General features: G+C 38.0%; 2 protein-coding genes and 1 non-coding gene across 4 annotated transcripts in view; 1 reads left to right on the top strand and 2 right to left on the bottom strand.

Moving 5' to 3' along the window:
• BRD7 (bromodomain containing 7) overlaps positions 1 to 15,571 on the bottom strand; it is a 56,836-nt gene that overhangs the window by 26,623 nt on the left and 14,642 nt on the right. For both annotated transcript variants that reach the window (XM_010376373.2, XM_010376375.2), the window contains exons 3-5: positions 11,166 to 11,295; positions 10,789 to 10,846; positions 6,084 to 6,228 (exon numbers count right to left, since the gene is read on the bottom strand). In XM_010376373.2, coding sequence (XP_010374675.2) covers positions 6,084 to 6,228; positions 10,789 to 10,846; positions 11,166 to 11,295 — 333 coding nt within the window. The remainder of the gene's footprint in view (positions 1 to 6,083; positions 6,229 to 10,788; positions 10,847 to 11,165; positions 11,296 to 15,571) is intronic.
• On the top strand, positions 1,786 to 2,054 carry LOC115895249 (40S ribosomal protein S27-like). Its single transcript, XM_030925213.1, has one exon. It carries the CDS (start codon positions 1,896 to 1,898, stop codon positions 2,052 to 2,054), a length of 159 nt encoding a protein of 52 aa, XP_030781073.1. The 5' UTR covers positions 1,786 to 1,895.
• Positions 8,565 to 8,668, bottom strand: LOC115895362. Its single transcript, XR_004055564.1, has one exon. It is a non-coding gene; the product is annotated as a small nucleolar RNA U13 (small nucleolar RNA).

The raw sequence follows: 15,571 nt of genomic DNA, 5'->3' as shown, positions 1-15,571 counted from the left end.
AAAGGAACACAGCTCCTCACTAGCAACAGAACAAAGCTGGTCGGAGAATGACTTTGACGAGCTGAGAGAAGAAGGCTTCAGACAATCAGTAATAACAAACTTCTCTGAGCTAAAGAAGGATGTTCAAACCCATCACAAAGAAGCTAAAAACCTTGAAAAAAGATTAGACAAATGGCTAACTAGAATAAACAGAGTAGAGAAGACCTTAACTGACCTGATGGAGCTGAAAACTATGGCACCAGAACTACGTGACGCATGCATAAGCGTCATTTGAATTTGGCTCAGTAGCCAAATTTGATCAAATGGAAGAAAGGGTATCAGTGATTGAAGATCAAACGAATGAAATGAAGCAAGAAGAGAAGCTTAAGAGTAAAAAGAGTGAAAAGAAATGAACAAAACCTCCAAGAAATATGGGACTATGTGAAAATACCAAATCTATGTCTGATTGGTATACCTGAAAGTGAAGGGGGGGAATGGAACCAAGCTGGAAAACACTCTTCAGGATATTATCCAGGAGAACTTCCCCAACCTAGCAAGGCAGACCAATATTCAAATTCAGGAAATACAGAGAACACCACAAAGATACTCCTTGAGAAGAGCAACTCCAAGACACATAATTGTCAGATTCACCAAAGTTGAAATGAAGGAAAAAATGTTAAGGGCAGCCAGAGAGAAAGGTCGGGTTACCCACAAAGGGAAGCCCATCAGACTAACAGCGGATCTCCTAGTAGAAACTCTACAAGCCAGAGAGAATGGGGGCCAATATTTCTTAAAGAAAACAATTTTCAACCCAGAATTTCATGTTCAGCCAAACTAAGCTTCATAAGTGAAGGAGAAATAAAATCTTTTACAGACAAACAAATGCTGAGAGATTCTGTCACAACCAGGCCTGCCGTACAAGAGCTCCTGAAGGAAGCATTAAACACAGAAAGGAATAACTGGTACCAGCCACTGCAAAAACATGCCAAATTGTAAAGATCATCGATGCTAAAAAGAAACTGCATCAACTACTGAGCAAAATAACCAGCTAACATCATAATGACAGGATCAAATTCACACATAACAATATTAACCTTAAATGTAAATGGGCTAAATGCTCCAATTAAAAGACACAGACTGGCAAAATGGATAAAGAGTCAAGACCCATCAGTTTGCTGTATTCAGGAGACCCATCTCACATGCAGAGACACACACAGGCTCAAAATAAAGGGATGGAGATCTACCAAGCAAATGGAAAACAAAAAAAAGCAGGGGGATGCAATTCTTATCTCTGATAAAACAGACTTTAAACCAACAAAGATGAAAACAGATGAAGAAGGCCATTATATAATGGTAAAGGGATCAATTCAACAAGAAGAGCTAACTATCCTAAATATATATGCAACCAATACAGGAGCACCCAGATTAATAAAGCAAGTCCTTAAGAGACCTACAAAGAGACTTAGACCCCCACACAATAATAATGAGAGACTTTAACACCCCACTATCAACATCAGACGGATAAACAAGACAGAAAGTTAAAAAGGATGTCCAGCAATTAAAATCAGCTCTGCACTAAGCGGACCTAATAGACATCTACAGAACTCGCCACTGTAAATCAACAGAATACACATTCTTCTCAGTACCACATTGCACTTATTCCAAAATTGACCACATAGTTGGAAGTAAAGCACTCCTCAGTAAATGTAAAAGAACAGAAATTATAACAAACTGTCTCTCAGATCACGGTGCAATCAAACTGGAACTCAGGATTAAGAAACTCACTTGCCTTTCCGGCAGTGATGACCTACCCACACGAGAACACGCCTCTCGCAAAGGATCTCCTTCATCCCTCCCCAGAAGAGAAGAGGAAACACAAGAAGAAACGCCTGGTGCAGAGCCCCAATTCCTACTTCATGGATGTGAAATGCCCAGGATGCTATAAAATCACCATGATCTTTAGCCATGCACAAACGGTAGTTTCGTGTGTTGGCTGCTCCACTGTCCTCTGCCACCCTACAGGAGGAAAAGCAAGGCTTACAGAAGGATGTTCCTTTAGGAAGGAGCAGCACTAAAAGCACTCTGAATCAAGATGAGTGGGAAACCATCTCAATAAATACATTTTGGATTAAAAAAAAAAAGAAAAGAAACTCACTCAAAACTGCTCAACTACATGGAAACTGAACAACCTGCTCCTGAATGACTACTGAGTACATAACGAAATGAAGGCAGAAATAAAGATGTTCTTTGAAACCAATGAGAACAAAGACACAACATACCAGAATCTCTGGGACACATTTAAAGCAGTGTGTAGAGGGAAATTTATAGCACTAAATGCCCACAAGAGAAAGCAGGAAAGATCTAAAATTGACACCCTAACATCACAATTAAAAAAAACTAGAAAAGCAAGAGCAAATACATTCCAAAGCTAGCAGAAGGCAAGAAATAACTAAGATCAGAGCAGAACTGAAGGAGACAGAGACACAAAAAACCCTCCAAAAAATCAATGAATTCAGGAGCTGGTTTTTTGAAAAGATCAACAAAATTGATAAACCGTTAGCAAGACTAAGACTAAGAAAGAAGAAAAGAGAGAAGAATCAAATAGACGCAGTAAAAAATGATAAAGGGGATATCACCACCGATCCCACAGAAATACAAACTACCATGAGAGAATGCTACAAACACCTCTACGCAAATAAACTAGAAAATCTAGAAGCAATGGATAAATTCCTGGACACACACACACCCTCCCAAGACTAAACCAGGAAGAAACTGAATCCCTGAATAGACTAATAACAGGCTCTGAAATTGAGGCAATAATTAATAGCCTACCAACCAAAAAAAGTCCAGGACCAGACAGATTCACAGCCAAATTCTACCACAGGTACAAAAAGGAATGGTACTATTCCTTCTGAAACTATTCCAATCAATAGAAAAAGAGGGAATCCTCCCTAACTCATTTTATGAGGCCAACATCATCCTGATACCAAAGCCTGGTAGAGACATAACAAAAAAAAGAGAATTTTAGACCAATATCCCTGATGAACATCGATGCAAAAATCCTCAACAAAATACTGGCAAACCAAATCCAGCAGCACATCAAAAAGCTTATCCATCACGATCAAGTTGGCTTCATCCCTGGGATGCAAGGCTGATTCAACATATGCAAATCAATAAACGTAATCCATCATATAAACAGAACCAAAGACAAAAACCACATGATTATCTCAATAGATGCAGAAAAGGCCTTTGACAAGATTCAACAGCCTTCACGCTAAAAACTCTCAATAAACTAGGTATTGATGGGACGTATCTCAAAATAATAAAAGCTATTCATGACAAACCCACAGCCAATATCATACTGAATGGGCAAAAACTGGAAGCATTCCCTTTGAAAACTTGCACAACACAAGGAGGCCCTCTCTTACCACTCCTATTCAACATAGTGTTGGAGTGGGCCAGGGCAATCAGGCAGGAGAAAGAAATAAAGGGTATTAAAATAGGAAAAGAGGAAGTCAAATTGTCCCTGTTTGCAGATGACATGATTATATATTTACAAAACCCCATTGTCTCAACCCAAAATCTCCTTAAGCTGATAAGCAACTTCAACAAAGTCTCAGGATACAAAATCAATGTGCAAAAATCACAAGAATTCCTATACACCAATAAGAGACAAACAGAGAGCCAAATCATAAGTGAACTCCCATTCACAACTGTTTCAAAGAGAATAAAATACCAAAGAATCCAACTTACAAGGGATGTAAAGGACCTCTTCAAGGAGAACTACAAGCCACTGCTCAACGAAATAAAAGAGGACACAAACAAATGGAAGAACATTCCATGCTCACGGATAGGAATAATCAGTATCGTGAAAACGGCCATACTGCCCAAGGTAATTTACAGATTCAATGCCATTCCCATCAAGCTACCAATGACTTTCTTCACAGAATTGGAAAAAACTATTTTAAAGTTCATATGGAACCAAAAAAGAGCCCATATTGCCAAGACAATCCTAAGCCAAAAGAACAAAGCTGGAGGCATCACGCTACCTGACTTCAAACTACACTACAAGGCTACAGTAACCAAAACACCATGGTACTGGTACCAAAACATGAGATATAGACCAATGGAACCCAACAGAGCCCTCAGAAATAATACCACACATCTACAACCATCTGATCTTTGACAAACCTGACAAAAACAAGAAATGGGGAGAGGATTCCTTATTTAATAAATGGTGCTGGGAAATTGGCTAGCCATATGTAGAAAGCTGAAACTGGATTCCTTCATTACACCTTATACAAAAATTAATTCAAGATGGATTAAAGACTTAAATGTGAGACCTAAAACCATAAAAACCCTAGAAGAAAACCTAGGCAATACCATTCAGGACACAGGCATGGGCAAGGACTTCATGACTAAAACAACAAAAGCAATGGCAACAAAAGCCAAAATTGACAAATGGGATCAATGAAACTAAAGAGCTTCTGCACAGCAAAAGAAATTACCATCACAGTGAACAGGCAACCTACAGAATGGGGGAAAATCTACTCATCTGACAAAGGGCTAATATGCAGAATCTACAAAGAACTCAAACAAACTTACAAGAAAAAATCAAACAATCCCATTAAAAAATGAGTGAAGGATATGAACAGATACTTCTCAAAAGAAGACATTTATGCAGCCAACAGACACATGAAAAAATGCTCATCATCACTCGCCATCAGAGAAATGCAAATCAACACTACAATGAGATACCATCTTACACCAGTTAGAATGGCGATCATGAAAAAGTCAGGAAACAACAGGTGCTGGAGAGGATGTGGAGAAATAGGAACACTTTTATACTGTTAGTGGGACTGTAAACTAGTTCAACCACCGTGGAAGACAGTGTGGTGATTCCTTAAGGATCTAGAACTAGAAATACCATTTGACCCAGCCATCCCATTACTGGGTATATACCCCAAGGATTATAAATCATGCTGCTATAAAGACACATGCACACGTATGTTTATTGCGGCACTATTCACAATAGCAAAGACTTGGAACCAACCCAAATGTCCATCAATGACAGACTGGATTAAGAAAATGTGGCACATACACACCATGGAATACTACGCAGCCATAAAAAAGAATGGGTTCACGTCCTTTGTAGGGACATGGATGAAGCTGGAAACCATCATTCTTAGTAAACTAACACAGGAACAGAAAACCAAACACCGCATGTTCTCCCTCAGAGGTGGGAAGTGAACAATGAAAACACCTGGACACAGGGTGGGGAACATCACACACTGGGGCTTGTTGTGGGGTGGGAGGAGGGGGGAGGGATGGCATTGGGAGATATACCTAATGTAAATGATGAGTTAATGGGTGCAGCACACCAACATGCACACATATATATATGTAACAAACCTGCATGTTGTGCACATGTACCCTAGAACTTAAATTAAAAAAAAACAAAAAAACAAAGAACTTAATTAAAAAAATGTAAACCATCTTAAAAAAAACAAAAAAGAAAGTTTGTAGCACTTCCCCCTTCACTCTCTCCTGCTGCCATGTGAAGATGTGCTTGCTTCCCCTTCATGTTCCACTACAACTGTAAGTTTCCATGGGCCTCTCCAGCCATGTCTCCTGTACAGCCTCTGGAACTGTGAGTCAATTAAAGCTCTTTTCTTCATAAATTACCCACTCTCAGGCAGTTCTTTATAGCAGTGTAAGAATGGACTAATACAATATGCATACCTTATACGTCTAGAAATAGAAAATACCCTCAACTTTCATTAAAATATTAATTTTACTTGTATTGATCTAAAGCTAAAAATTTCACTCTAAGGTTGGAAAAAATATACTGTGGAACACATATCAAACTCAAAATTTCACTAAAGACAAAAATAATTATGAATGAAAGATATCAGATGACCTATTTCATCTGGTTTTCCATCACCAAGTTCATAAAAAGTTTTCTGAAGCAAAAAAAACACAAAGATATTGGATCTTAAAATAAACTCAATTCTTTGCAAAATAAAAGGTCAATGAGAAAGATTCTGAATATCAGATATGCAGATTTCTACCAAGATTTTGTGTATATAGGACTGAAGAGTTACCTTTAGTTCTTCTATGGACTGATAGTCATTGTTCTTGATCTTTTCTTTCATGGTACTAAAATCCATTGGGTGTTTAATGATCATGGAGTAGCCAGGAGCAATAAAATCAGTTACGGGAAATGAAAAGAAAGCACTTGGATCTTTTCTGTGAAGATATGCAAAAGACAATGTTATATTTTATTCTATTACAAACAAATCTAACAGTCTAGGAGCATAAGTCAGAGGAAACCCTTCAGATGCAGAAAGAATTTGTAATATGTTAACATATTTTTAACTGAAAACTGAAGAAATGATTTTAAAGTCTATTAACTATTTAATAACAAGTAAGTTTTACATACTAGCTGTACCCTCAGGATGGAGATTTCTTTCTTTTTTTTTTTTTTGAGACGGAGTCTCGCTCTGTCGCCCGGGCTGGAGTGCAGTGGCCGGATCTCAGCTCACTGCAAGCTCCGTCTCCCGGGTTTACGCCATTCCCCTGCCTCAGCCTCCCGAGTAGCTGGGAGTACAGACGCCCGCCACCTCGCCCGGCTAGCTTTTTGTATTTTTTTTTAGTAGAGACGGGGCTTCACCGGGTTAGCCAGGATGGTCTCGATCTCCTGACCTCGTGATCCGCCCGTCTCGGCCTCCCCAAGTGCTGGGATTACAGGCTTGAGCCACTGCGCCTGGCCAGGATGGAGATTTCTTTCTTATAAAATACAAAGCCTAATTAATTAACAGCTCCACCTATATAGGAAAAAATAAAGCAAAATAAACCTCAACTAACTGACCAATGTTTTAACCTTTGGGAAATTAGCACTGTATATTTTTAATCAACCAAAGGGGAAAAGGCTGAAATAGTAACTATTAACATACATCTACAATCCTCCATATTAACTTCTAATAGGCTTGCATTTCTGGTCCATGTATGTCTATTTTCTCCATCAATGGATATAACTTCTATCATGCACATGTGGGGGATGCTAAAAAAAACTGACATTAAAAAGCTCCTCTTTATACCTCCATATGTGTGCCAAAACAGGACTAGACCAAAAAAACCCCAAAATCAGAAACCCAAATTTGAAAACTAGTGCTCTTCATCACAGATTCTCAACACTGGCTGTACATTAGAATCACACAGGAGCTTTAAAAAAATTCCAATGCAGGGAAGAAGTGGAAGGAAGACTCAGCTTAGACCCACTGTATCAGAAGCTCTTGGGGAAAAAGGGTAGGGTCCAGGCAGTGATATTTCCACGGGCGAGTATTGGCATTGGGATTTGAGTATTTGGCATTTGTATTTCCAGTACTGTCAAGTTGAGAACGAGTGCTTTATATGATTAAATCATTAGGCTGATTTTTTTCTTCCTTCTGGAAATCTGGCATACCAAGAGTTTTCTTCCTCCACAGAATAACAGTAAAAATATGGTTTAAAAAATAACAACTTTAAAAACATATTTACCATGTTGCTAGTCCCAGTGGCAGGCACTTGACATATTTTATATCTAACCCTCACAAAAGCCATCAAAGTGGTGGTATCTTCCACCACTGGAGGATACTGAGGTTCAGTGAGGTTGAAATTATTTATCCTAAGCCATGCATTAAATAAGAGAGTTGAAATCTGATTCAGGTCTATGTGAATATGCCTTTGTTTTTCAGAGCAGGATGCCTAAGCAGTGAGACTGAAAAATGACAACAAGCAAAAATACCCAGTCAGGACCTATACATCAAAATGTACACTGTCCACAGGAGTTACCGTAATGGCAGCATTCATCTCTGGGTGGCCTCCTGCAGCTACCCTTTGGAGGAAATTATCTAACTCCTAGGTCAATCATTTTAATACAGAGCCCCATCTAGTTTTGACCAAAAATGCTAATAACAAACTTGATCAACTAGATTTTATTTTTTTTTTTTTAAACCAGGCTTAGCTCCTGGTAAGGATGAGGAATCATCCAATCACTAAAACTAATCAAAAAGAGTGTGGCTCTGGGTTCTAATTCCCAAAATGTTTTTAACAATGCTAATGTCTTTAGACTAAGAAATACTTTCTGAAGTGTTTTCTTTTCATTAAGATTTTGTTTCTAATTGACATATAATTGCACATATTTAGAGGGTACAGTATGACATTTTGACACATATATACTGACATACATATATACAAGGATACTTCCGTATCACTGTGTAATGATCAAATCAGGATAATTAGCATATTTATCACCCTAAACACTTGTTATTTCTTTGGGTTAAGAACATTCAAAATCCTTTCTTTTAGCTATTCTGATGTAAATAATAAATGGTTGTGGACTGCTGTCACCTTACTGTGCAACAGAACACCAGAGTTTATTCCTCCTATCTAACTGTAATTCTGTACCTGCTGACCAACCTCTACCTTTCCCTCGCCTCTGGTAAACACTGTTCTACTCTCTACTTCTATGAAATCAACTTTTTAAGATCCCACATGAATGAGATGATGTCATATTTGTGCCCTCACCATATTTTCTGTCTTCACATCAGATGGGTAATGTGCTGACGCTGTAACAAAGTTTGAGGGCGGTAAATCTCACAAAGGAACACGAAAACCCAATCATTTCACTTATGAACTACAAAAGGATTGCACAGTATTTGTTCTTCTGTGTTTGGCTTATTTAACATGATGTCCTCTAGGTTCATTCATGTTGTTATAAATGATAGTATTTCATTCTTTTTAATGGTGGAATTAATATTCCATTGTGCATACATACCACATTTTAAAAAATGCATTCATCCATTGATGGGCACTTAGACTGATTCCATCTTGGCTATGATGAATAGCACTGCAATTAACATGAGAGTACAGGTATCTCCTGGACATACTGATTTCATTTCCTTTGGATATATACCCAGTAGATGAATTGCTGGATCATACGGTAGTTCTATTTTTAATTTTTTGAGGAACCTCCATACTGTTGTCCATAATAGCGATACTAATTTACATTCCCACCAACAATATATACAATTTCCCTTTCTCTACCACATTCTTGCCAGCTTTTTTTTTTTTTGTCTTTTGATAACAGGCATTCTAATTGGGGTGAGGTGGTATCTCACAGTGATTTTGACTTGCATTTCTCTGATTATTAGTGATGGTGAGCATTTTTTCATATTACCTATTGGCCATTTGAATATCTTCTTTTAATTAAGTCATTTCTTTTAAGGTGACATCATTAACCTACATTCTGGTCTTATGTTGCAAGAAAAACTGTAAGGCAGTCATGACACTCGACAGTCACACCTTGTAAACTGCAATGGAATACCCAACACCTATTCACTCCCTTTGGACAAGTAGTGAAGTAATGAATGAGTTATTTAAATATAAAGACTAGAGATGTAATTTTTCTCAAACACCAAAAAAGAAGAGAGACCAGTAAGTTCTTTTTTTTTTTTTTTTTTAGAAAAGATCTCATTCTGCTGCCCAGGCTGGAGTGCAATGGAGCTATCACAGCTCACTGCAGCCTCAACCTTTTGGGCTCAAGTGGTCCTTCCACCTCAGTCTCTGGAGCAGCTGGGACTACAGATGCGTGCAACCACACTAGGATTTTTATTTTTTTGTAGAGATGGGGTCTCACTATGTTGTCCAGGCTGGTCTTAAACTCTTGGCCTCAAGTGATCCTCCCACCTCAGCCTCCCAAAAAGTGCTGGGATTACAGGTGTGAGCTACTATACTCGGCTAACTTCTGATCTTAACTGTAAACCTAAACAGGCATTGAATACAGATTACATTGGAGAAAAATTACTTACAATGTGTTCTGGGTTGACTTAAGTTCAATACAATGAAAGAAAGTCCACTGTAAAAATGTATGCTCTACAACCATAAACCCTTTGCAAATAATGTAAATATCTTTGAGTAAAGAGAGGTATCAAAATAAATATTTATTTTTATTTATTTATTTTATTATATTACCTTTTTGAGATGGAGTCTTGCTCTGTCACTCAGGCTGAAGTGCAGTGGTGTGATCTCAGCTCACTGCAAGCTCCACCTCCCAGGTTCACACCATTCTCCTGCCTCAGTCTCCTGAATAGCTGGGACTATAGGCGCCCGCCACCACGCTCGGCAAATTTTTTTGTATTTTTGAGTAGAGATGGGGTTTCACCATGTTAGCCAGGATGGTCTCGATCTCCTGACCTCGTGATCCGCCCACCTCGGCCTCCCAAAGTGCTGGGATTACAGGCGTGAGCCACAGCACCCGTCCCAAAATAAATTGAGTTATTCTTTTCCCTTTTAAGAACTCAACATTGGCTTAATCTAGGCACTGAAATTTTAAAAACAAATTTCTGCTTTTAAAAAAAGGCCATAATTCCTATTCATGGTGTTTTATTTTTTCTCCCATACTTAATCACTGTTAAACATTCATGGCATGATAAGCATTGTACAAATACACAGAAGGTATTTCCATCTAATACCAAAGTGGAAATAGCTGTATTGTTTATTCCTGGCTTAAAGTTTTAACATCAGAAGTTACTTTAGAGACAGAAATTTGTCATTAAAAGTATTATGTAACACCCTTCAAGTTGCCAGGGAAACAAACCAAATAAAGAATATCTAAAAGTTAGCCTCTTGGAGTACTTCTGCTGCCAGGCAAAATATTTATCATTCACTAAAATCAAGTACATTTGGAGTTAGGCACAAATGTGGTTTGGATGCTACACATTTACCATTTTAATTTCTATGTTATAAAAATATTGGAAAAACATTTACCTCTGCAATTGTCTCATCAGTTGATTCAAAGCTTCTTGAAGGGGTGTCTGTTCTACTTCTAAAGTAAAGAAGAAGGGAAAAGGGTGTTTTAAAAAGGAGTATTCTAGAGAGTATTATTTACTAGATCATTTTCTATTTAATAATAACCATTATTAAATACCTCATACAGAAATTCCATTTATCTTAAAAATATATTGAAGTTTTGAGAGTATCAATCCAAAATTGAAGCTAATTTAAAGCTCTTATGCAGTTTGAGAGAAAAAACTTAAAAATTCAATTACAAAGCTCCAACTTAGGAGCTAAAACCCCACTATTTTCCTGAGCTATAATAATTTCAGCATCCTCATTCAGGATAGTTAATTCAGAGTTATTCCAACCTTCTTGTTTGGCTAAAGAGCTTGTGAGAGGCTTCTCAGGGGGCAAGTCTAATCTCACAGGGGCGTGACACTGGAGGTCTTTTTCTGCCTCATTCTCCACCCGGTCTCGATCTCGCTTCTTTTTATCCTCCTAAATAGAACAAAGGGAGATAATTTAGAAATATTTCAGAACCAGCATCTTTAAATACACAAATCATTTTAAGGGGTGAAAAGACATCATTGCAAAGAAAATATTCTTAATAATGAGCTCAATGTATTTTACTGCCATCTACTGGAAAAGGAGAGAATAATATGTTCACAAAGGAAAAAAAAGGGCATCTCTATGCCAGAAATAACCAGTTAGAAAAACAATACTATCCAAAAAAGCAACATAGTGTGTATAGAAACAAATCTAATAAAAGATACCCAAAACCTTTTGGGAAAAACTGAAACATTATTGAAGGTCACAGCAGAAGGCCTGAATAAAGGAGATATACTATGTTCATGAATTGAAAGAGTCAATCCTCTCTCAAGTTATCAATACATTCGATGTAATGCCAATTGAAATTTAAAAACAAAAATTTTCATGGAATTCGACAAGCCAATTACATTAATTTACCTTGAAGAATGAGCGATTAAGAACACAAGAGTTTTGAAAAAGGTCAGAATAAGATGATATGTCTTACCAGATATTATTTGTGTAACGTGATAATAAGACAATGTGGGTCTGACAGACAAATAAACCAACAGAAGAGATCAGAGTCCAGAAACAGACCCATGTACATAGAATAATCTTAGTATATCACATAGGTGACATTGTTTATCAATGACAAAAGGGTGGTACTGAGACAACTTGTTACCTGAAAAGAGAAAATAGAATTTGAGTTCTACTTCATGCCATACACAAAAGTGAATTCCAGATAAAGACTTAAACATACAAAGCAAAGCTTCAGAACTTCAGATGAAAGTAAAGCATCTTTAAGACTCAAGAATAGAAAAAGACTTTCTTAAATAAGATACAAAAATAATAAATTTTTGGCCGGGCATGGTGGCTCAAGCCTGTAATCCCAGCACTTTCGGAGGCCGAGGCGGGCAGATCACGAGGTCAGGAGATCGAGACCATCCTAGCTAACATGGTGAAATCCCGTCTCTACTAAAAATACAAAAAAAAATTAGCCGGGTGTGGTGGCGGGCGCCTGTAGTCCCAGCTACTCGGGAGGCTGAGGCAGGAGAATGGCGTGAACCCGGGGGGAGGAGCACTCCAGCCTGGGCGAGAGTGCGAGACTCCGTCTCAAAAAAAAAAATAAATTTTTAAGGAAAAACTTGATACATTTGATATTAAGTTGATAAATTTCGGTACCTCAACAAAATCCATGAACCAAGTTAAAAATCTAACGATAGACTGAGATAAAGTACTTGAAACACAACTTATAAAACATTAAGATTCCATAAAGAGCATCTATAAATCTATGCAAAAAGGCAAAAAATCCAAAAAGGAAACAGATAAGCGATATTACAGGTAACTCACAGAATAAGAAACGTGAAATGTTGAGAACATGAGAACTAGCTCAAGCTCCCTGGAACTTGGGTAATTATAGATTTAAAAACTAGAAGTTATTTCACCTCTCTTTGGCAACATTTAAAATGTCTGAAATGTCAAGTTTTGATAAAAATGTAGATAAATGGGATTTTCATACCTTGCAATTGGGTGAATAGGAACAATCCTTAGCAGAGCAATTAGTAATATCTATCAAAGCTAGCGAAGCCTTTATCCTACTTCTCAACTGCTACTGTCTGTGCATATACCAGAGAAATTTCCTGTCGTATGGTCTACATGGAGACTTGGTACAAGATTACTGCAGCATTGTTTAAAATAGTAAAAAATAGGAATAATCCAATGCCTATTAAAAGGAAAATGGATTAATAAATTATGTCGTATTTACATAACAGGTAAAATAAACGAGCTAAAGTGATATTGTATCAACATGGATAACGTTAAGAAACAATGTCTGGAGAAAAAGTTGCAGAACAATGATCTGTTATGAGGTAGTATGAAAATGTGTAAGCATACACTGTTTAGAGATTTATACAGAACTTGTAATTATAAAAACATGCATGTGATATACACCAAATTCAGTAGAGTGGTTCTCTCTATTAGAAGGAAAGAGAGAAATGGGACTCTGAAAGGGTATAAGGGACGCTTCATCTCTGTCTGCCCTCTTCTTTCCTTAGAGGAAAAAAATACATATATATACATACATGTACGCATTTTTAAAATTTAAATTTTGAAGTAAAATTGTCCAACAATGCCCATTTTATGCTCATCAAAATCAAGATTCTCAACAGGATCTTACGGACTCAAAAAGCTATTTTCTTGGCCTATACCCTATTTTTTATTTCTAGTATCTAAAGCAGCGGTTCTCAAAGCATGGTCCCCAGACTGGCAGGATCAGGATTATTTAAGATTTTGCAAGAAACAAAAATTCTGAGGTCCCCTTGTGGTTCACAAGCTTTAGTGTGCATTAGAATCACCTGATGGTCTCATTAAAAACACAGATGGTGGCCGGCCGCGGTGGCTCAAGCCTGTAATCCCAGCACTTTGGGAGGCCGAGACGGGTGGATCACGAGGTCAGGAGATCGAGACTATCCTGGCTAACACGGTGAAACCCCGTCTCTACTAAAAAATACAAAAAACTAGCCGGGCGTGGTGGCGGGCGCCTGTAGTCCCAGCTACTCGGGAGGCTGAGGCAGGAGAATGGCGGGAACCCGTGAGGCGGAGCTTGCAGTGAGCTGAAGTGAGCTGAGATCCGGCCACTGCACTCCAGCCCGGGCGGCAGAGCGAGACTCCATCTTAAAACAAACAAACAAACAAACAAACAAACAAACAAACAAACACAGATGGCTGGGCCTTGTCCCTAGAATTACTGATCTGCAGGTATGGGGTAGAGACTGAGAATTTGTACTTTCTAAAAAGTTTCCAGGCCATGTGGGTGCTGCTGGTATCGGGACCACACTTTGAGAATCACTGATCTAGAGCTTTGCACTCTATTTTCAGAATCCAAAGCACCTAATACAGAATATATGGTTGTTTTAAAAGCTCTAGAGAGCAGTGTTATAAAATGAATTCATGCTTGATCCTAGTTACCACTGTTAGTTGATTAATGTATTTTCACCACCTGGTGAAATACATTATGCTCTAGGAGTCCAGCTTCATGCTCCTATGCTCTAGGAGTCCAGCTTCATCCTTAAAACACTCTCTTGGCTGGATGTGGTGGCTCACCCGTCATCCTAGAACTCTGGGAGGCCGAGGCGGGTGGATCACTTGAGCTCAGGAGTTTGAGGCCAGCCTAGGCAACAAAGCAAAACCCCATCTCTACAAAAGATACAAAACTGTGCACCTGTAGTCCCAGCTACTTGGGAGGTTGAGATGGGAGGATGGCTTGAGCCCCAGGAGGCGGAAGTTGCAGTAAGTCGAGATTGCACCACTGCACTCTAGCCTGGACAACAGGGCCAGACTTTGTCTCAAAAAAAAAAAAAAAAAAAAGAACTAAAATAATGAAGTAAAAAACCACTGTGACCTTAGGCAATTCATTTACTCTCATCAGACCTCTTTATCATACGCAAGATGGAGATTTAACTGTTATTATTTATCTTACAGAGTTAAAGAGATGGTCAATTATGAACTAGCCAAGTGGAAAAAGTACCAACGGAGGGTATAATGTTTCTGAACTACCCCAACTAGTATCTTTACCTAGTTATCCTTTATATAAAGTAACTACTTTATTATTCACTAAAGTAAGAAGTCTTTGGGGCTAGGGAGTCCAAAAGAAAAAATAATATAAAAACATACGCTTGGAAACTACCCTAAACTGAATAGAGATACTGTAGCATACTATTTCCAGACTGAGAATCTGGAGATCTAGCTTCTAGTTCACCAGCATATGACTTTTAACAAGGTACCCCACTGTTTTAGACTCAGTTTCCCATCTGTACAACACAAGGCTTTGATCTCTACAGGTCTCTCTCCACCTAAAATTCTGATTCCAACCTTCGCATTTTCTTCTTCATAATTCAGAGTATGTTGTAGAATCCTGTTGTGAATGTCACTTATTAAAGGAATACAGTTATGTAAAACCATAAGTTAACATAGTTCTGGTTAATAGTAAATTCTGTTAATTACACAGAGAAAACTAAGCAAAAATATTAGTGCCATTTAACTTCAGGTAGTTAAGGAAGAAGAGTTTACAGTTAGTTTATAAAGTGGGTTTAAATTCTGGCCTCGTCACTAGTAGGTGGCAAAGCTATGATATCATGGATAAACTATGCAATTAGCTATGGCATCATGGATAAACTATGTAATTTTTTGGAGTCTAATTTTCTAATCTTTAAAATAGACAAAACAATACATACCTCATAGGACTATTTTA

Source organism: Rhinopithecus roxellana, chromosome 20 (assembly GCF_007565055.1).
Source record: "Rhinopithecus roxellana isolate Shanxi Qingling chromosome 20, ASM756505v1, whole genome shotgun sequence".
NCBI lineage: Eukaryota > Metazoa > Chordata > Mammalia > Primates > Cercopithecidae > Rhinopithecus > Rhinopithecus roxellana.
Note: the sequence above shows the minus strand (reverse complement) of the source record. Positions and strands in the feature narration are given on the sequence as shown.